The 23,534-nt window shown below is 38.2% G+C and overlaps 1 protein-coding gene across 1 annotated transcript; it reads left to right on the forward strand.

Moving 5' to 3' along the window:
- Window positions 1–926: 926 nt before the first annotated feature.
- On the forward strand, window positions 927–23,250 carry cplx2a (complexin 2a). The gene is made up of 4 exons (XM_087811038.1): window positions 927–1,088; window positions 1,779–1,861; window positions 20,122–20,300; window positions 22,011–23,250. Exons 2-4 carry the CDS (start codon window positions 1,831–1,833, stop codon window positions 22,200–22,202), a joined length of 402 nt encoding a protein of 133 aa, XP_087667164.1. The 5' UTR covers window positions 927–1,088; window positions 1,779–1,830; the 3' UTR covers window positions 22,203–23,250.
- Window positions 23,251–23,534: the final 284 nt, after the last annotated feature.

Here is a 23,534-nt window from a genome sequence, read left to right on the forward strand (position 1 = left end):
ACCTGTCATTGCTAGAACCTGCCATTGATAGAACCTGCCATTGATATAACCTGCCATTGATAGAACCTGATATTGATAGAACCTGACATTGCTAGAACCTGACATTGCTAGAACCTGCCATTGATAGAACCTGCCATTGATAGAACCTGATATTGATAGAACCTGACATTGCTAGAACCTGACATTGATAGAACCTGCCATTGCTAGAACCTGACATTGATAGAACCTGATATTGATAGAACCTGACATTGCTAGAACCTGACATTGCTAGAACCTGACATTGATAGAACCTGCCATTGATAGAACCTGCCATTGATAGAACCTGACATTGCTAGAACCTGATATTGATAGAACCTGACATTGCTAGAACCTGCCATTGATAGAACCTGCCATTGATAGAACCTGCCATTGCTAGAACCTGATATTGATAGAACCTCACATTGATTGATAGAACCTTACATCCCGGCACCTTCACATCTCGAGAAATAAAACGTATCGGTTTGTGTTTAGTTGTGTTTTTTTTTTGTCGTCACTATGTTATCAAAGTCATATTTTTAACTAAATACGCCTAAAAGAAAAAACTATTTATGCAAGAAAATCTAATCAACGATGAACCAAAATAAATGAGCGAAGGTTAAAAAAGCTGAGAGGCTCTGGAGTGTAAACGAAGGATCCTGCACATCGTTCTCCATCACAATCAACCATATTGTCTTTTTCTTTTCCTTCTTAAGAAACGAAGCTTTTCATTTACAGGCTTGTTACGTGAACGCTCCCTTCCTCCCACCTCTCTTCCTCTCTCTCTCTCTATCTCCCTCCTCTCTCTCTCTCTCTAGCTCTCCATCCTCCCTCTCTCTCCATCCTCTCTCTCTCTCCCTCTCTCTCCCTCTCTCCCTCTCTCTCTGAGCTGGTCCTGCAGGAATAGCTTCTATTCCTTCGGCTGCTGCATCTTCTCTCCGACAGTAAGCGGGCATGTCTGCGAACTGAGGCGACGAACGGAGGCAGAAAAAAATCCCTCGCACACGCTTTCATGCTGCAGGACGACTGAAGGAACCAGGCTCTCTTTTTTCTTCCTGGCTCGCAGAGACGCGGTACGTAACATCCCGGCTCGGGAGCAAGTGTGTGAAGTGTGGCGGCGCTCAGGACGGGGGGGGCGGCGTGCGAGCGCGGCGGGGGTGCGTTGACCGTAAGGGACGAGGAGGCTGCGTCGCACCGGAGTTGATGTTCGAGGGTTCATTTGAGGGAAAACTGACGCGTCTGCAAGTGATGCTGGGGGGACGTGGGGGGGGGGGGGGGGTCGGCAGGAAATGATTTACAGTCGCGGGTCACGAACGTGGAAGCGAACGACCGTCGTTAAAGTCCGACGCCGAGCCCGGGACGTGAGAGAGGGAACTGATGATGTCACTTCTTTGAAGGTCCTGAGAACACGCTGTGCTGGTTGTTATTTAAAAAAAAACGTGCACATGACACCTTTAAATACTATAAATAACCAGCAAGGTCTCGCTCTGACCTGACCTTGAGTCGTAAGGTTATCTTCTCGAGAACCTCTCGATCCTCCTCGCGGACCACGTTTGACCTTCACTCTGAAAGTTGTTTCCTGCCGGGAACTCGTCGCAACCTCAGCAGAAAATCAGAAGCATCTGCATCGAGGAGAAGAAGAAGAAGAAGAAGAAGAAGAAGAAGAATCGTGGTTCATAAAAATTCTCCTGAAAACATGTTTTTAATAAAAGGTCAACCTTGAGTGTTTGTGGGACCTCTCACACGTATCCTCTTGTTCCCAGGTCTTCCTCAGAGAACAAGGAGTGAAGGAGGCGAACGCAGAAGTGCTTCATCATGAATTTTGTAATGAAGGCAGCGCTGGGAGGTGAGTCGTCGGTCGGGCGAGGGGTTGATTTAACGCCACTGCAGTGTAAAGGATTTAAAGAGGAGGAGGGTCTCGGCGGCGCTTAAAGGGACGCGTTGACGGGTCGGTCGGGGGAGCAGGACGAGCCCACCATCAATATGCTGAGTGAATAAATAACTGAATAAATATCTGAATGAATGTGTTTTATCGTGCAGTGCAGACCATATAAGAGAAATGTCGAATTAAAAAAAAGAAAACACAAGGTGAGTCTTTGACCGCGACGAGATGATCTCATACTAGAGTTAATGTTTCTCTAGTTAACAGGTTTGTTTCTTTAGTAAATTTGACACGATCGTCTCCACGAGTCAAGAGTCGCAGATTAATGTCACTTCAGAGGAAATAATATCTTTTTTTTTCAAAATAAAACACAGTTGTTATCAATCAGTGTTTCAGTATAAAATGTTGTAAATCATTTAGAACCTGATAGTAATAGATAGAACCCGACATTGATAGAACCTGACATTGATAGAACCCAACGTTGATAGAACCTGACATTGATAGAACCTGACATTGTTACACAGAACCTGACATTGATAGAACCTGAAATTAATAGAACCCGAAATTGATAGAACCTGACATTGATAGAATCTGACATTGATAGAGCCCGATATTGTTACATAGAACCTAACTTTGATTGATAGAACCTCACATTAATAGAATCTGAAATTGATAGAATCTGACATTGATAGAACCCGACGTTGATAGAACCTGACATTGTTACATAGAACCTGAAATTGATAGAACCTGACATTAATAGAACCTGAAATTAATAGAACCCGAACCTGACATTGATAGAACCTGAAATTGATAGAACCTAACATTGATAGAACCTGCCATTGATAGAACCTGACATTGTTACACAGAACCTGACATTGATAGAACCTGAAATTGATAGAACCTGACATTGATAGAACCTGACATTGTTACACAGAACCTGACATTGTTACACAGAACCTGACATTGATAGAACCTGAAATTGATAGAACCTGAAATTGATAGAACCTGACATTGATAGAACCCGAAATTGATAGAACCTGACATTGATAGAACCTGACATTGATAGAACCTGCCATTGATAGAACCTGACATTGATAGAACCTGACATTGATAGAACCCAAAGTTGATAGAACCTGACATCGATAGAACCTGCCATTGATAGAACCTGCCATTGATAGAACCTGACATTGATAGAACCCAAAGTTGATAGAACCTGACATCGATAGAACCTGACATTGATAGAACCTGACATTGATAGAACCTGATATTGATAGAACCTGACATGGATAGAACCTGAAATTGATAGAACCTGACATTGATAGAACCTGACATTGATAGAACCTGCCATTGATAGAACCTGCCATTGATAGAACCTGACATTGATAGAACCTGACATTGATAGAACCTGACATTGATAGAACATGACATTGATAGAACCTGACATTGATAGAACCTGACATTGATAGAACATGACGTTACCACAGTAATAATCAGAAATGTTAATAATGAAAGTACACTTTTGTTATCATGGAGGAAACAACTGACGAATACTTTAAAATTGTTATTTGATATTTTCATTAGGTTTTGGTTTCATCTCACGAAGATGATTTGACGAAAAATTGTATATTTTTTATCAACTTTAACGCGACAGTATTTTCTGATCCTTTACTTTGGTTTAAAACACTTTATTGTCTTTTCCTAGATGTAAGGTTAACACTAAATAAAACTGTTTAGTTTGTAGTTTACTCGTACACACAGAACCAACCCACCTTTACTCATGGTGCCGACAAAACGGTGAACTCCCATGATGCCTTTCTACACACCCATCCATTTAGTGACGACCGATTGGTCGAAACAAAACTGTATTCAAATTCCACGTTTACGTCGTCAAAAGTCTTCCACGGCTGTGATCGGTCGACTGGGCGGCAAAGCGATCACGGGAGCTGCTCGGGTCAGAGGTTTGTAAACAGATGTTGTTTAATCAACGAAAATAAATAATTACTCGTGAAAGTACTGCTACTGCGAGCAGATGGAACTGCAGTCATGCAGTAAACTAGAACCAACACATGGACGAAGATACATTTCACGACAAACACTAGTTCAAGAGAACAACGTTTGGCCTCCAGCCACAGGAACTATCCAGCGTGAAGAACTATCACCGATTCTTCATTTCACTTTCACTTCACTTTTGTCCTACAAGGCCTTCAGGTATTATATCCTGCAGAAAAATTATCTTTGGGTTTTATTTGCCCCTAATTAGTCCTCGTTAAAGCCTTGTAATCCATCCACGTGTCAGCGCGGCTCGCGGCGCAGAGGCGACAACACACACCACTTAGCTGCGGATGATGTCGAGCTGCTGTCCAGAGCTTCACAGCTTTCTTTTCTTTTTTCTGAAGCTGCGCCGCTGCTGCGTCTCATTGGGATGCAGAGGACGACAACACTGCCTCAGTCGAGCTCGTGCATGCGCCGTGAATTCTTAACTGCAGACTTTGAGAAGTGGATCTGTGTGTGTGTGTGTGTGTGAGTGTCTGTGTGTGAGTGTGTGTGTGTGTGTTTGTGTGTGAGTGTGTGTGAGTGTGTGTATGTGAGTGTGTGTGTTTGTGTGTGAGTGTGTGTGAGTGTGTGTATGTGAGTGTGTGTGTGTGAGTGTGTGTGCATGTGTGAGTGTGTGTATGTGTGTGCGTGTGTGTGTGAGTGTTTGTGTGTGAGTGTGTGTATGTGTGTGTGTGTGTATGTGTGTGAGTGTGTGTATGTGTGTGAGTGTGTGTGTGAGTGTATGTGTGTGTGAGTGTGCGTGTGTGTGTGAGTGTGTGTATGTGTGTGTGTGAGTGTGTGTGTATGTGTGTGTGTATGTGTGTGAGTGTGTGAGTGTGTGTGTATGTGTGTGAGTGTGTGTGTGTGTGTGAGTGTGCGTGTGTGTGCATGTGTGAGTGTGTGTATGTGAGTGTGTGTGCATGTGTGATTGTGTGTATGTGTGTGAGTGTGCGTGAGTGTATGTGTGTGAGTGTGCGTGAGTGTGTGTGTGTGTGAGAGTGTGTGTGCATGACTGTGTGTGAGTGTGTGAGAGTGTTTGTGTGTGTGTGTGTGTGTGTATGTGTGTGAGTGTGCGTGAGTGTGTGTGTGAGAGTGTGTGTGCATGACTGTGTGTGTGACTGTGTGTGTGAGTGTGTGCGAGTGTGTGAGTGTGTGCGAGTGTGTGAGAGTGTGTGTGAGTGTGTGCGAGTGTGTGAGAGCGTGAGTGTGTATGTGTGCGTGAGTGTGTGTGAGTGAGTGAGTGAGAGTGTGTGTGTGTGACTGTTTGTGTGAGAGTGTGTGTGTGTGTGACTGTGTGTGTGTGAGTGTGGGTGTCCCCTGCCTCTCGCCCTATGACACTGGGATAGCCTCCAGTCTCCCCCGCGAACACAAACATGTTTATTGAAGCTGTTATTGTGACGATGACAGTAGTGAATGAAATAAATATAGATCAAATAAATAAGAGATGTTACATTAGAGCGAACATGAAACAATGAAATAATCAATTAATTTCATTTAGATAAATAGATTAAATTTAGCTCCACATGTATTGCAGACGAGACGATCAATTAAATAATATAATATTCATGTTCCTGACAACGAGTTCTTGATATTCTCGTCTATTAAACTCCTAAAAATCGTATTTTTTCTTCCATTTTTCATGTGTAAATAAAATACTTTAGTAAATTTTTTTCATATGAATGTATCTCTTCACGAGATTGTATCGCCTGAGATACATAAATTATTATGTGTTGGATTTTTTTATGTTTCTACTCTCTTACTCAGGTATTTACTAGTTTATTACTTTACTTCTAACCTACCCAATTATATTTTAATTTATTGTATTCATTGCCAGTGTATTTTGTTTTATGGTAATGACAGTATAGAATAAAAAGAGTAAAATAAATCTAAAAATACAAATAAAAAATAATAAAATAAAATACATTTAATTAAGTTTATTATTGATTATTAACAACAATCTTTTAATTACATTAAAAATAATTAAAATAAATGTTTTTAAAAAAAAAGCCATAATCAGACTTTGTTTATTCTTAACTACAGGTTTTTATTCTTTAATTATTTTCTCTAGCAGTCGCTCTACACGTCTTTTAATCTCTCAGGTTTGAAAACCTTGAGTCATGAGGAGGAAACGCCGAAGATGCATCGTCTCACCTCAGTTCTCTGGAGGAAAATCAATGGTCCTGGAAAATCCATCTGCTTCAGCATCAATCATGAGAGACACGGCGGCGGCTGTCGATACGTCGAGGCAACTTTTGCATCATCCCCCTGGGGGTCAGCGGGGGTCAGCGGGGGTCAGCGGTTTATGTTCCCGCCAGGTCACATGATCACTTGAATGACATCGACGACAAAATGGTTAGAAGCTCATGAATAAATTATTATTATAAAATAATTAAAATAAAGACGATAATCATTTTCATGTTTTATTTGTTTTTTTTAATATCCCAACCTTAATGTACTTGTTTTATTTACTTTTATTTAATTAATATTATTTTTATTTCCTAATATTTATTTAATTTAAAGTGTTTTACAAAACTGTCAAAGACGTTTTGAAGCTACGTCGCATCATTTCCGACGTTTAAAAGCGAGTAATTCACTATTTTATTTATTCAAGTAGTATTATGCAAATACGCAGGAATTATAAGATCTTTAATTGACGAATGATGTTAGTTGATGAGCTGCAGAAGATCTTATGTATTAATAAAACATCAAACACAGGCAATAATCCTGATGAAAACGAGCCACAGTGTATTTTATATCGTATAAATATTCTCAGTCATAACAAAGTACAAGAAAGAAAGAGGTACTCGTCGTGACCCGAGGCTGTGAGAGTAAAAGTTCAAGAAGACTTTCTACGATACACACTTCCTGCTCTTGGATCTTTGTGCTCGGAGACAAAAGTGTGTCACGATCCACTTCCTTTGCTACGATTGTACAAATATTGTGTTCAAACAAAGTGTACGAGTACGTTTACAAATATACAGGAAACTAACGTGAACATGAAATATATGAGATTTTTTCAAATGATGCACAATTGATCAACATTTTTATCAATGTATGTGTAAAAATATAAATACATTAACGACATCGGATTTTAATTTTGTTAAAGAACTATATATACATGTATTTATTGAAAGATTTTCAACCATTTCTTTTAATCTATTGATGTATATATACAACATGCTTATAGTATATTTTCTTTTTTCTACTCTATTAATTACAGCAGTGTTGAGTAGGTCGACTAAAGCAGTATTAAATCACTCAAATATATATATTTATTCACGTAGTTATGTAAACATTTATGTATTTATACATGTACTTGTTTAGAATTGTGTCGTCTATCGTACTTTGTATAAATCTTATGCTTGACTACAAATCATTTGTCCTTCATTTTAAAAGTTTTAGTAAAACAAACACTGACTTTTATTAAAGATACTTTTGGGTCAGAAAATCTTGAGTTGAATATATCATACTAAACTGTACCGTGAGCTGAAAGTATCACTTTGAATTGTATCGCAAGTTGAATATATCGTATTGAATCGTATCTTGAGTTGAATACATCATATTGAATCGTATCTTGAGTTGAATATATCGTATTGAATCGTATCTTGAGTTGAATACATCATATTGAATCGTATCTTGAGTTGAATATATCGTATTGAATCGTATCTTGAGTTGAATATATCATATTGAATCGTATCTTGAGTTGAATGTATTGAATCGTATCTTGAGTTGAATATATTGTATTGAATCGTATCTTGAGTTGAATATATCGTATTGAATCGTATCTTGAGTTGAATATATCGTATTGAATCGTATCTTGAGTTGAATATATTGTATTGAATCGTATCTTGAGTTGAATATATCGTATTGAATCGTATCTTGAGTTGAATGTATTGAATCGTATCTTGAGTTGAATATATTGTATTGAATCGTATCTTGAGCTGAATATATCGTATTGAATCGTATCTTGAGTTGAATATATCGTATTGAATCGTATCGTGAGTTTAATATATCGTATTGAATCGTATCTTGAGCTGAATATATCGTATTGAATTGTATCGTGAGTTTAATATATCGTATTGAATCGTATAGTGAGTTGAATATATCGTATTGAATCGTATCGTGAGCTGAATATATCGTATTTAATCGTATCGTGAGCTGAATATATCGTATTGAATCGTATCGTGAGCTGAATATATCGTATTGAATCTTATCGTGAGCTGAATATATCGTATTGAATCGTATCCTGAGCTGAATATATCGTATTGAATCTTATCGTGAGCTGAATATATCGTATTGAATCGTATCGTGAGCTGAATATATCGTATTGTGAGCTGAATATATCGTATTGAATCGTATTTTGAGTTGAATATTTCATATTAAATCGTATCTTGAGTTGAATATTTCATATTGAATCGTATCTTGAGTTGAATATATCATATTGAATCGTATCTTGAGTTGAATATATCATATTGAATCGTATCTTGAGTTGAATATATCGTGTTGAATCATATCGTGAGCTGAATATATTGTATTGAGTCGTATCTTGAGTTGAATATATCGTATTGAATCGTATCTTGAGTTGAATATATCATATTGAATCGTATCTTGAGTTGAATATATTGTGTTGAATCATATCGTGAGCTGAATATATTGTATTGAGTCGTATCTTGAGTTGAATATATCGTATTGAATCGTATTGTGAGTTGAATATATCGTATTGAATTGTAGCGTGAGTTGAATATATCGTATTGAATCGTATCTTGAGTTGAATATATCGTATTGAATCGTATTGTGAGTTGAATATATCATATTGAATCGTATCTTGAGTTGAATATATCGTATTGAATCGTATTGTGAGTTGAATATATCGTATTGAATCGTATCTTGAGCTGAATATATCGTATTGAATCGTATCTTGAGCTGAATATATCGTATTGAATCGTATCGTGAGTTGAATATATCGTATTGAATTGTAGCGTGAGTTGAATATATCGTATTGAATTGTAGCGTGAGTTGAATATATCGTATTGAATCGTATCGTGAGTTGAATATATCGTATTGAATTGTATCGTGAGTTGAATATATCGTATTGAATTGTATCGTGAGTTGAATATATCGTATTGAATCGTATCGTGAGTTGAATATATCGTATTGAATCGTATTGTGAGTTGAATATATCGTATTGAATCGTATTGTGAGTTGAATATATCATATTGAATCGTATCTTGAGCTGAATATATCGTATTGAATCGTATTGTGAGTTGAATATATCGTATTGAATCGTATTGTGAGTTGAATATATCATATTGAATCGTATCTTGAGCTGAATATATCGTATTTAATCGTATCGTGAGTTGAATATATCGTATTGAATTGTAGCGTGAATTGAATATATCGTATTGAATTGTAGCGTGAGTTGAATATATCGTATTGAATCGTATCGTGAGTTGAATATATCGTATTGAATTGTATCGTGAGTTGAATATATCGTATTGAATCGTATCGTGAGTTGAATATATTGTATTGAATCGTATCTTGAGTTGAATATATCGTATTGAATCGTATTGTGAGTTGAATATATCATATTGAATCGTATCTTGAGCTGAATATATCGTATTTAATCGTATCGTGAGTTGAATATATCGTATTGAATTGTAGCGTGAGTTGAATATATCGTATTGAATCGTATCTTGAGTTGAATATATCGTATTGAATCGTATCGTGAGTTGAATATATCGTATCTTGAGTTCAATATATTTTATTGAATTGTATCTTGAGCTGAATATATGGTATTGTATGGTACCTTAATCGAATATATGGTATTGTATGGTATCTTAGTTTAGTATATGTATTGTATGGTGTGGTGCCAGTTGAGTAAAGAACTCTGCACCAGAGGATTTTTCCTAGAGCGGATGAAATATTATGTGATTATAATAAAAAACACGAATAAAAAGCAACACAAAGTGCAGAGAAGGATCCTGCAGCTTTTGTTATGTATATTTGAGAAACTCTGCTGCTACAGAACGAGCCTCGACAAAGTGTCGACATCATAAAAGAGGATTTTTTTTCCTCGCACAAGGTGTTTCAGGTGTTGGAAAACAAGACTTCCTGCTGCTGTTCTCACCCCAGGAGATGTTGAACACAATCCTGCTTCTTTACAGCTTCTTCTTCAGCGTTACACCCATAATTACGTCTAATACACCCTTCAAATCCTTATAGTGTATGTTTACATTAAACATATTTCACATTATTAATTGATAACATTATTTTATCGTGTGTCCTTTATATCAAAGTCAACGATCAAAACCTGATCACAGCTGATCAACAAATCTTATAAACATTACTGGAACGTTTGTTGTGTGTTACAGTCAAATGTGTCCGTGTGGAAACTGTGATTAGGTTGAACCACTATTTTATCCAATTTCTTCCACTTATGATTAAGTTTTTCAACCAATTTTAACGAAATGTGTCAAGGTTTTGACTCAGTATTTATCTACTCGCTTTAGTCTCTCCATACTTGTGTGAACTGAAGAGGACATGTTGAAATAAAGCTACAATCATCGCACACATCTCAACACACATAACAGTTGTTCAAACACACATAACAGTTACTCAAACACACATAACAGTTGTTCAAACACACATAACAGTTGCTCAAACACACATAACAGTTGCTCACACACACATAACAGTTGTTCAAACACACATAACAGTTGCTCAAACACACATAACAGTTGTTCAAACACACATAACAGTTGCTCAAACACACATAACAGTTGCTCACACACACATAACAGTTGTTCAAACACACATAACAGTTGTTCAAACACACATAACAGTTGTTCAAACACACATAACAGTTGTTCAAACACACATAACAGTTGTTCAAACACACATAACAGTTGTTCAAACACACATAACAGTTGTTCAAACACACATAACAGTTGTTCAAACACACATAACAGTTGCTCAAACACACATAACAGTTGTTCAAACACACATAACAGTTGTTCAAACACACATAACAGTTGTTCAAACACACATAACAGTTGCTCAAACACACATAACAGTTGCTCAAACACACATAACAGTTGTTCAAACACACATAACAGTTGTTCAAACACACATAACAGTTGTTCAAACACACATAACAGTTGTTCAAACACACATAACAGTTGTTCAAACACACATAACAGTTGTTCAAACACACATAACAGTTGTTCAAACACACATAACAGTTGCTCAAACACACATAACAGTTGCTCAAACACACATAACAGTTGTTCAAACACACATAACAGTTGTTCAAACACACATAACAGTTGTTCAAACACACATAACAGTTGCTCAAACACACATAACAGTTGTTCAAACACACATAACAGTTGTTCAAACACACATAACAGTTGTTCAAACACACATAACAGTTGCTCAAACACACATAACAGTTGTTCAAACACACATAACAGTTGTTCAAACACACATAACAGTTGCTCAAACACACATAACAGTTGTTCAAACACACATAACAGTTGTTCAAACACACATAAAAGTTGTTCAAACACACATAACAGTTGCTCAAACACACATAACAGTTGCTCAAACACACATAACAGTTGCTCACACACACATAACAGTTGTTCAAACACACATAACAGTTGTTCAAACACACATAACAGTTGTTCAAACACACATAACAGTTGTTCAAACACACATAACAGTTGCTCAAACACACATAACAGTTGCTCAAACACACATAACAGTTGCTCAAACACACATAACAGTTGTTCAAACACACATAACAGTTGTTCAAACACACATAACAGTTGTTCAAACACACATAACAGTTGTTCAAACACACATAACAGTTGCTCAAACACACATAACAGTTGCTCACACACACATAACAGTTGCTCAAACACACATAACAGTTGCTCAAACACACATAACAGTTGTTCAAACACACATAACAGTTGCTCAAACACACATAACAGTTGTTCAAACACACATAACAGTTGTTCAAACACACATAACAGTTGTTCAAACACACATAACAGTTGCTCAAACACACATAACAGTTGTTCAAACACACATAACAGTTGTTCAAACACACATAACAGTTGTTCAAACACACATAACAGTTGTTCAAACACACATAACAGTTGTTCAAACACACATAACAGTTGCTCAAACACACATAACAGTTGTTCAAACACACATAACAGTTGCTCAAACACACATAACAGTTGCTCAAACACACATAACAGTTGTTCAAACACACATAACAGTTGTTCAAACACACATAACAGTTGCTCAAACACACATAACAGTTGTTCAAACACACATAACAGTTGTTCAAACACACATAACAGTTGTTCAAACACACATAACAGTTGTTCAAACACACATAACAGTTGTTCAAACACACATAACAGTTGCTCAAACACAAATGTGAAAACTTCAACATGGGGGGAGTTTGACAGAGATTTCTTCTGGTCACTAAGTGCCCTTGAGCAAACCCAGCACTTCCCATCCTGTCAAAGTCGGGCTGTTGAACTCAATCGTTGCAGCAGCTGTGGACACACATGACGTCAGCGAGTGATAAGATACTGTTGAATGATTCTTGAATTATCGTCACAGAGACTCTTGTTATTTACGTAGAGATTAAGCAGAAAAGATTGAACAAAGAAAAGAAAGAAAACAAGCTTCATATTTTGAATGAAGGACTTTGAAAGCATTGCTGTGAGCTCGAAACACTATTTTCCGAAGGAGATCTCAAGAGGGATCAACAAAGTCCATCCATCTGTGCATCCATCCATCCATCCATCCATCTATGTATTGATCCATCCATCCATCCATCCATCCATTTATGTATTGATCCATCCATCCATTTACCCATCTATCTATGTATCAATCCATCCATCTATGTATCCATCCATCCATCCATGTATCCATCCATCCATCCATGTATCCATGTATCCATCCATCCATCCATTTACCCATCCATCTATCCATCCATCCATCCATTTATCTATCCATCTATCTATGTATCCATCCATCCATCTATGTATCCATCCATGTATCCATCCATCTATGTATCCACCCATGTATCCATCCATTTATCTATCCATCTATCCATGTATCCATCCATCTATCTATGTATCCATCTATCCATCCAAACATCTATCCATCCATCCATCCATCCATTTACCTATCCATGTATCCATCTATCCATCCATCTATCCATCCATGTATCCATGTATCCATCTATCTATGTATCCATCCATCCATCCATCCATCTATGTATCTATGTATCCATCCATCTATCTAGGTATCCATCCATCCATCCATGTATCCATCCATCTATGTATCCATCCATCCATCTATGTATCCATCCATCCATCCATCATCTATGTATCTATGTATCCATCCATCTATCTAGGTATCCATCCATCCATCCATGTATCCATCCATCTATGTATCCACCCATGTATCCATCCATTTATCTATCCATGTATCCATCCATCTATCTATGTATCCATCTATCCATCCAAACATCTATCCATCCATCCATCCATCCATTTACCTATCCATGTATCCATCTATCCATCCATTTATCCATCCATCTATCCATCCATGTATCCATGTATCCATCTATCTATGTATCCATCCATCCATCCATGTATCCATCCATCCATCTATGTATCTATGTATCCATCCATCTATCTAGGTATCCATCCATCCATCCATGTATCCATCCATCTATGTATCCATCCATCCATCTATGTATCCATCCATCCATCATCCATCATCTATGTATCTATGTATCCATCCATCTATCTAGGTATCCATCCATCCATCCATCCATCTATGTATCCATCCATCCATCTATGTATCCATCCATCCATCCATCCATCCATCCATCCATGTATCTATGTATCCATCCATCTATCTAGGTATCCATCCATCCATCCATCCATCCATCCATCCATCTATCTAGGTATCCATCCATCCATCCATCTATGTATCCATCCATCCATCTATGTATCTATGTATCCATCCATCTATCTAGGTATCCATCCATCCATCCATCTATGTATCCATCCATCCATCCATCCATCTATGTATCCATCCATCTATCTAGGTATCCATCCATCCATCCATCTATGTATCCATCCATCCATCTATGTATCTATGTATCCATCCATCTATCTAGGTATCCATCCATCCATCCATCTATGTATCCATCCATCCATCCATCCATCCATCCAAACATGTTTTAAAGTTAAATAAAATGTATATAAAATGAAGTGATCAATGAAATAACATTTATTCAAATGGCCATATGTAGCATTTTAGCATGTTTTCTTTTAATTTCTTCTTAGTTTAGTTGCTGTTTCAAACCTGGTGGACAAAAGAATACGTTGAGAATTCACCTCTTAATCTAACTTTTCTTGATGACATTTTCTCTTGTTTCTCTTTTGAATTCTCAATCTTTGGGGGCATTTCTTCTTCCTCCAAATAAATGGAAATAAAATCAAAAATATTTTGAATAAATGGTTTTGAAAGCATAAATACTTTTTTTTTTAAATATTATTTATTTTTGAATGAAATGAATATAACATAATGTTTATGAAAGACTATTTTCTTGTTCTTCTTTATAACAATCACACTTTATAACTTAAACAGAGTAAATAAACTTAAAGAATCTTTGACATTAAAATTCAGATGTTCTTTCTCCCCGAGTTCAGACCGATTTAGTTAGAACTTATATTAAGACTCGGCTGTCGAGCGAAACTAAGCGAGTCTAAAGTTATCTTTATTCAACGAGAGCGAACAGCGGCTGCGACTACAAAAGAGCCCATTGTTGCCAAAGAGTTTGTTTTTAGCGGTGAAGTGACGCCAGAATATCAAGCTTTGAAGAACCCGTCAGAGCTGCTGCTCCGCACAATGAAAGAGACTCAAATAGTTTCGCAGCAGAAGACTTTGTTGGAGCTGATGATCTGCTCGTGTGGATTTCTTCACCAGTTATTCTTACTTTCCAAGTGAGTCTGGAGGAAACGAGCGAGAAGGAAACTGCCTCAAAGTACCGTCATTAGATTAAGTAGCACTTCGACGCGATTGAAATCAGAAACACGTCCAGCGATTGGTCGACGCGAGGATAAAGATAGACTTCCTGCTCCTGACCTTGACGTTCCAGGAACTCACTGATGACTTTGAACACAGAAGGACTCAGACGATCAAAGATTAATGTAAGAGTTCGACAAGTCATTTTTCTTCATTTGTGTTTGTGTAACACTTTCTTCACAACTCAACGAATTGACAGGAACTGATATAAATTGAAGCTTTTATTCACATGTACACACACACACATGTACACGCACACACATGTTTACACACACTTAACACACACACAAACATGTACACACATACGTACACACACACATGTATATACACTCACGTACACACAGGCATGTACACACACACACGTACACACAAACATGTACACACAGACACACACACGTACACACAGACATGTACACACACATGTACACACAGACATGTACGCACACACATAAACACAGACATGTACACACAGACATGTACACACACACATGTACACACACACATACACACAGACATGTACACACAGACATGTACACACACACATATGTACACACACACACATGTTTACACACACATGTACACACACAAACATGTACACACACACACATGTACACACACACACGTACACACACACATGTATATACACTCACGTACACACAGGCATGTACACACACACACAAACATGTACACACACACGTACACACACACATGTACACACACCCATGTACACACAGACATGTACACACACGTACAAACAGACATGTACACACAGATATGTACACACACAGACATGTACACACACGTACAAACAGACATGTACACACAGACATGTACACACACAGACATGTAAACAGACACATGTACACACGCACTCACACACACACACACACACGCCAAAAAAGCCTTGTATCAAAAACGCTACAGTCAAATTTAGAGACTAGTGATAAAAATAAATGATATAATTATTGTAGTTTCTAATGAACAGTTCCTCCTCTAGACTCCATCAACTCTAGACTCCGTCAACTCTAGACTCCATCAGCTCTAGACTCCATCAGCTCTAGACTCCATCAGCTCTAGACTCCATCAACTCTAGACTCCATCAACTCTAGACTCCATCAGCTCTAGACTCCATCAGCTCTAGACTCAATCAGCTCTAGACTCCATCAACTCTAGACTCCATCAACTCTGGACTCCATCAACTCTAGACTCCATCAACTCTAGACTCCATCAACTCTAGACTCCATCAGCTCTAGACTCCATCAACTCTACGACTCCATCAACTCTAGACTCCATCAACTCTAGACTCCATCAGCTCTAGACTCCATCAACTCTAGACTCCATCAGCTCTAGACTCCATCAACTCTACGACTCCATCAACTCTAGACTCCATCAGCTCTAGACTCCATCAACTCTAGACTCCATCAGCTCTAGACTCCATCAACTCTAGACTCCATCAACTCTAGACTCCATCAGCTCTAGACTCCATCAACTCTAGACTCCATCAGCTCTAGACTCCATCAACTCTACGACTCCATCAACTCTAGACTCCATCAGCTCTAGACTCCATCAACTCTAGACTCCATCAACTCTGGACTCCATCAACTCTAGACTCCATCAACTCTAGACTCCATCAACTCTAGACTCCATCAGCTCTAGACTCCATCAACTCTAGACTCCATCAACTCTAGACTCCATCAGCTCTAGACTCCATCAACTCTAGACTCCATCAACTCTAGACTCCATCAACTCTAGACTCCATCAGCTCTAGACTCCATCAACTCTAGACTCCATCAGCTCTAGACTCCATCAACTCTAGACTCCATCAGCTCTAGACTCCATCAACTCTACGACTCCATCAACTCTAGACTCCATCAGCTCTAGACTCCATCAACTCTAGACTCCATCAGCTCTAGACTCCATCAACTCTAGACTCCATCAACTCTAGACTCCATCAGCTCTAGACTCCATCAACTCTACGACTCCATCAACTCTAGAATCCATCAACTCTAGACTCCATCAACTCTAGACTCCATCAACTCTAGACTCCATCAGCTCTAGACTCCATCAGCTCAGAGTTTTCTTTCCAAACACGTTGAATTTGGATGATTTCTAGCAGCAGTTCCCAGACGTCCAGCTCTTCTCGTTAATCTCTTTTTCTTAAATATCCAGTCGGAGGGATTTAGCCGCGAAGAGACGTGTGAGATGAAAAAGAAACTTATCTGATGCGGCGAGAGTTCGGAGCTGGAGTAGGTCGAGGTCGACAGACTTTCTTTAGGGTCTTGAGTGAGACGTGGAGGAGGAGCTTCCATAGACTGAAGATATACTTTATCCCAACGGAGTGTGAAGGACTCGACTCGGAAGATTATTTCAATCCGACTGAAGAATCGGTCGAGAAAATCAATGGACGGATCATTTCTGCACAAAGTCTAAACTTCATATCAACCTGTCACGACGTTCCTCAGACGTGTGCGTTAACTTCCACACTGTTGTGAAGCAACAAAGGTCACATGCATAAATCATCCACTTACTCACACCATAATGAGCAAATCCCACTAAATGAGTCATTGCTCGACCAAATATAACTCATGGAAGACCTACAGTAAATGCACGTCAATTATTCATGAACACACACGAGTGTGTGGCTGAGTGCTGCACCACGAGTGCGACTTCTAACAGCTCTCTGGAGCGCAAGTCACAGGACCACGGACGAGGTCTTTAGAAAGCAAGAGCGCCACCTACTGGGATAAAAATAAATAAATGGCAACATTGTTTTAGGAATCTGTCTGTTTCATGAAGCTTCAAGATACAGTCTTTGTTTTCAGAAGACACTTTATGGCACTCTATGCTTAATGACTATTTCATTGAAACCAAGAGCGCCTCCTACTGGGATAAAAAATAAAATGAATGGCAACACTGTTTCATGAAGCTTTATGAAACAGACAGTATTGTGATGGCACAAAGTACTATAGTAACTACTACTAAGTACACTAGTTCTATGAAACCTCATCAACTTTTTCATGAAGCCTCATCAACTGTTTCATGAAACCTCATCAACTGTTTCATGAAGCCTCATCAAATGCATCATGAAGCCTCATCAACTGTTTCATGAGGCCTCATCAACTGCATCATGAAGCTTCATCAACTGTTTCATGAAGCCTCATTGACTGTTTCATGAGGCCTCATCAACTGTATCATGAAGCCTCATCAACTGCATCATGAAGCCTCATCAACTGCATCATGAATCCTCATCAACTGCATCATGATGCCTCATTAACTGTTTCATGAAGCCTCATCAACTGCATCATGGAGTATCATCAACTGTATCATGAAGCCTAATCAACTGTATCATGAAGCCTCATCAACTGTATCATGATGCCTCATTAACTGTTTCATGAAGCCTCATCAACTGTATCATGAAGCCTCATCAACTGCATCATGAAGTATCATCAACTGTTTCACTTGGCTTACCCCAAAACTTCAGTCAAAGCTACAGCTTCTCAACAATCTAAACCAAAATCTAAATCCATCTACGATCCAAACTACACATTTTCTTCTAAATGGTCATAGATGCTGCTGAGCATGTTCTCCAGAAGTAAATCCCATCTTCAGAGAAAGACTCCACATGGTTGGTGCTCATCAAGAGTGTATCTGTGGATCTGTCACTCACGCTGTGATAGATGGCGATGCTCTCGTCCCTCGCAAGAGATGGAACATCCAACCCAAGTGAGCTTCAAACACTCGTCCTACATATTTAAACAGGATTAGCTGAAAAGCTTTTCATTCTTTAAATAGACTTGATTTTACCGCTGTCATCCTCCTCATCTTCATCGTCTCTCCTGTCTTTTATCTCCAGCGTTTCTTTTTTTTTTATACATTTTATGCTGATGAGTCAAATGAGCGACAATACAGGATCAGCCTCCGACTGAAAGAGCAAATCTGTCTTTCTGTCTCCTTCGCTTCCCATGTCTGCCTCTAATCCCACAACCTTCTTTCTTCTATTCATTCCACTTCTCTTTTCACGTCGTTCCTGCTCAACGTGACTCTATTTATTCCTGTCACTCTGGCCTCCTCAGCTCCTGCTCCTTCAACTCCTTCTCCTCGACACATCATTTGTCTTATTACGCAAGAGAGAAATCAAAATACAGCATTTTCTCAATCAAACGTTTTCACCGAACCTCACGTCTTCTTCGACCCTTGATGACCTCAAACGTTGACGGACTCACACTCGTCCTAAAAACGAGACTTGTGTCCATTTTGTGTTAAAAGTACACTTGACCAGTATATATATATATATATTTTTTCTTCAAACCTACAGTATTCACAATCATGTTTTGAAATGGTAATGATGGCTGTTGCTACGGAAAATATTACATATTCACAATATTTGTGGGAAGAAATGTAAGACAATTACACACTTCGTCGCAACATCTGTATACGAGATACTGTATACAATGAACATGTACAAATATTCACTGTTGCAGTTTAATAGTCAAGACATCTGTGAAGTTATTCAATAGTTTGATTGATCTTTCGTTATGTTTTGACTAATCTATGACAATTTTCCTACATTACATTATCTAAAGAAATGTAATGTATTGTTGTTACGGTATCGCAATTACATCCTGCAAGATCCGGGCGATGACTGAGGACGAGAGGATACAGTGACTCCAGAGTCAAGTACTCGGCAATACTACACATATACTTGTTACTACACTATCACTAGATATCCTTGTATCGTGATACGTATCAACACACTCTTGACAAAACACCTTTAACATTTTTCCTCTTTTGGTTGGGAGTCGACACATAAACTGCAAATTCAAAAGCATCAGATAAATTAATTGAAGTGTTGTGAAATTAAACATGTATTTTTACATTTTATTGTGATTAGAAATCTCCAAGTTTTAGTCATTTTTACCACCTTTTCTGAGACTCTTTTGCTGTATTTAAAACAAACAAACGAACCAAAGACGTTCTTAAACACTGCAGAGGCTTACGTTTCAGTCCCATGATCCAATGTGTGTAACTTAAGCTGTGCGACTACCTTGTCTTCCCTGCAGGAGGTCCTCCAGATGTGGGCAAGATGCTGGGCGGGGAGGAGAAGGAGGAGGATCCAGATGCAGCCAAGAAGGAGGAGGAGAGGCAGGAGGCGCTGAAGCAGCAGGAGGATGAGAGGAAGGCCAAATATGCCAAGATGGAGTCTGAGAGGGAAAGCATGAGGCAAGGCATCAGAGACAAGGTAGTGTCAAGAGACTTTTCTTCATCCACTGGTGTTTTTGGCAATTAAATATAACGTGAATCCTGTAGGAAAGTAATTGGTTTCATGAAACAGCTGATGGAGTTTCATGAAACAGCTGATGAGACTTCATGAAACAGTTGATGAGGTTTCATGAAACATCTGATGAGGCTTCATGAAACAGTTGATGAGTTTTCATGAAACAGCTGATGAGGTTTCATGAAACAGTTGATGAGGCTTCATGATACAGTTGATGAGGTTTCATGAGACATATGATGAGGTTTCATGAAACATCTGATGAGGTTTCATGAAACAGTTGATGAGGTTTCATGAAACAGCTGATGAGGTTTCAAGAAACATCTAATGATGTTTCATGAAACAGCTGATGAAGTTTCATGAAACAGATGATGATGTTTCATGGAACAGCTGATGAAGTTTCATGAAACAGCTAATGAGGTTTCATGAAACAGTTGATGAGGTTTCATGAAACAGCTGATGAGACTTCATGAAACAGTTGATGAGGTTTCATGAAACATCTGATGAGGCTTCATGAAACAGTTGATGAGTTTTCATGAAACATCTGATGAGGTTTCAAGAAATATCTGATGAGGTTCCATGAAACAGCTGATGAGGTTTCATGAAACATCTGATGAGGTTTCATGAAACAGCTGATGAGGTTTCATGAAACATCTGATGAGGTTTCATGAAACATCTGATGAGGTTTCAAGAAACATCTGATGAGGTTTCATGAAACATCTGATGAGGTTTCATGAAACATCTGATGAGGTTTCATGAAACAGCTGATGAGGTTTCATGAAACATCTGATGAGGTTTCATGAAACATCTGATGAGGTTTCAAGAAACATCTGATGAGGTTTCATGAAACAGTTTATGAGGCTTCATGGTAGAGTTGGTAGGCGAGCCCAGGGTACATTTAAATGAAAATAATAGGCACTCTATCGTGAAACCTGATCAGGAGTTTCGTGAAACCTCATCAACGGATACAAGCGTAGACTGATCCAAGGGAGTGTCAGGTGAAGGAGCATAAGTGCTTCTCGCATCCAACACAACACTCAGTGGGGATGAAACATCACGTCAACAGGAACAATCATTAGTGCAACTAACTTGTCTTTACTGTACACACACAAGATGACACACACAAATATATTAAAATACACAATAAAACAATAAAAAAATCAACCCTGTAAGAAACTAATTCCATAATCATGGATTCTTCTCACATCTACGGTTTCAAAAAACAAAATAAGAATATAAAATGTGTATATATTGAAATGTTTTTATATATTCAAGTTTACTACTTCTCTACTCAATATTTGACTTTATTTTATTATACATACAGTACATGTTTTATTACATACGTACGTGGAATGTATCTTGTTTTACTGTTGTTTTAAATGTACTGTACCATTTGTAATATACATCTAAATACAATTATTATTACTATTATAAACCCCTAGTAATGCAAAAATAAAGAGTAAAACATTTGGTTATTTTTACGCAAACATCACTTATGTTATCAATTATTGAACAAAAACATTGAATATTTGGAAATAAATGAACTAAACCTTGTGTCATTGGACGGTAAAGATTAAACTTCATCAACTGTTTTAATAAAAGGCGTTAAAATGTGTCTTTATTTGCAGACGTTGTGTTTAATATAATAATGTTGCGTTTTTTTCAACTTCTCACCAGTACGGCTTGAAAAAGCGAGAGGAGGCCGAGGCGGAAGCTGCCGCCGCCGCCGAGGAAGACGCCGCCGGCAGCCTGACCCGACCCAAGAAGCTGGTGCCGGCCGGATGCGGCGACGAGGAGGAGGAGGAGAGCATCATGGACACGGTGATGAAGTACCTGCCGGGTCCGCTGCAAGACATGCTCAAGAAGTAGTAGCTCGGCTCGTCCAGCCGGCGCTCACACATCAACAGGCTACATTCACAAAAGCTTCCGTCAGGGGCTTTAAAGCTGGTGTTTATATTAAAGATGAAAACATAAAAAAAAAGAAAAGATCCAGCCAGGCTAGTCCGAGACAAAACATTAGCGTCGACTCTCCAGAGTAGAGCTAACTTTTCTTGCATCCCAGACGACAACACACTCCAGTTTGTACATAGAAACAAAGCCTCTCTCGAGGGCGGATCAATAATATATGATATCGTGTGTCTCCTCAAACATCACCTGATAAGCCATATTTTAAAAAGAACATCGTTATCGTTGTGTTCTCTTTAAGCAACTCATATGTGTTTGACATAGAAGTCGAAAAACCTTTCTTTTGCACAGTGTTCAACGTCACCTGTCCGAAGTGTTGTTTCCCCCCCGACTCGCTTAACTACCCCTCGCTGTCAATGTGTAGAGTAGAAGAAAAAAATTAGACGTTTGGAAATCCTCACATCTTGCATGCCGGTCTGTCTCGTGTGAATGTGTTACGATAAAAAATCCACTTTGTCTTTGTCCTGCAACAATATGAAGGCAATAAGTCCAAGAGTTTTAAGTGTTTTCACGCTCATGCTGATATTCCAAACAATATTATCAACAATAATACTTATTAGATATGCATTCAGGTTTGCAGGGTTTTTCCTTCGTATAGTTCCATCCATGAATGTTCACGTATCAGTTCAAAGAATAGCCAAAACCCGAGACCTTTAGCCATAAGAACAGGATTTACAGTATAAAACGCTAGTAACGTTGCGTTAAAAAATATATACTTTGTACGAAGGAGAGAAAACTGTGTGTATGTGTACAAGGAATTACAGTATGTGCTCACAATTTTGAAGCTTTGTTACAACGGGAAACGCCGTAACGATCGAAGGATGATCCGAGGGTGAGAGATGTTGACGGTGGTTTTTCAGCTTCACTTTGAGAAGAAATCATGAGCAATAAAGGATTATTATGTATGTTTCTGCCTGAAAATGAATTAAAAGAAAAACTTGTTCACATCAAAGGTTGTTGTCTTTTTTTTCTTTTTCCAAATCATGTTCACGACATGATATTGTGAATCCAAATCAAAGATGATTTTATTCTAAATATCAATTCAAACACATGACGTGTTATTATTGTAGCGGAAACAACTGTTAAATATGTAATTAAATATATAATATACTTTAAATAATAGACCTAATTAATATTAATAAATTAATATACATTTACACTTCCAAGAGGTTTCCCTCGTAAGAAGACGCTAACATTTAAGAAATAGAAATCACCTCTAGTCATGCAGTTCCTCAA

This window comes from Callionymus lyra, chromosome 1 (genome assembly GCF_982586985.1).
Source record: "Callionymus lyra chromosome 1, fCalLyr1.hap1.1, whole genome shotgun sequence".
Classification (NCBI taxonomy): domain Eukaryota; kingdom Metazoa; phylum Chordata; class Actinopteri; order Syngnathiformes; family Callionymidae; genus Callionymus; species Callionymus lyra.

Bases quoted from the DNA above. Each gene is read 5' to 3' on its own strand.
- cplx2a (XM_087811038.1), top strand. From the start codon at position 1,831: ATGAATTTTGTAATGAAGGCAGCGCTGGGAG. The intron at 1,862-20,121 runs GTGAGTCGTCGG...TCTTCCCTGCAG, and splicing joins AATGAAGGCAGCGCTGGGAG to GAGGTCCTCCAGATGTGGGC. The intron at 20,301-22,010 runs GTAGTGTCAAGA...ACTTCTCACCAG, and splicing joins GGCAAGGCATCAGAGACAAG to TACGGCTTGAAAAAGCGAGA.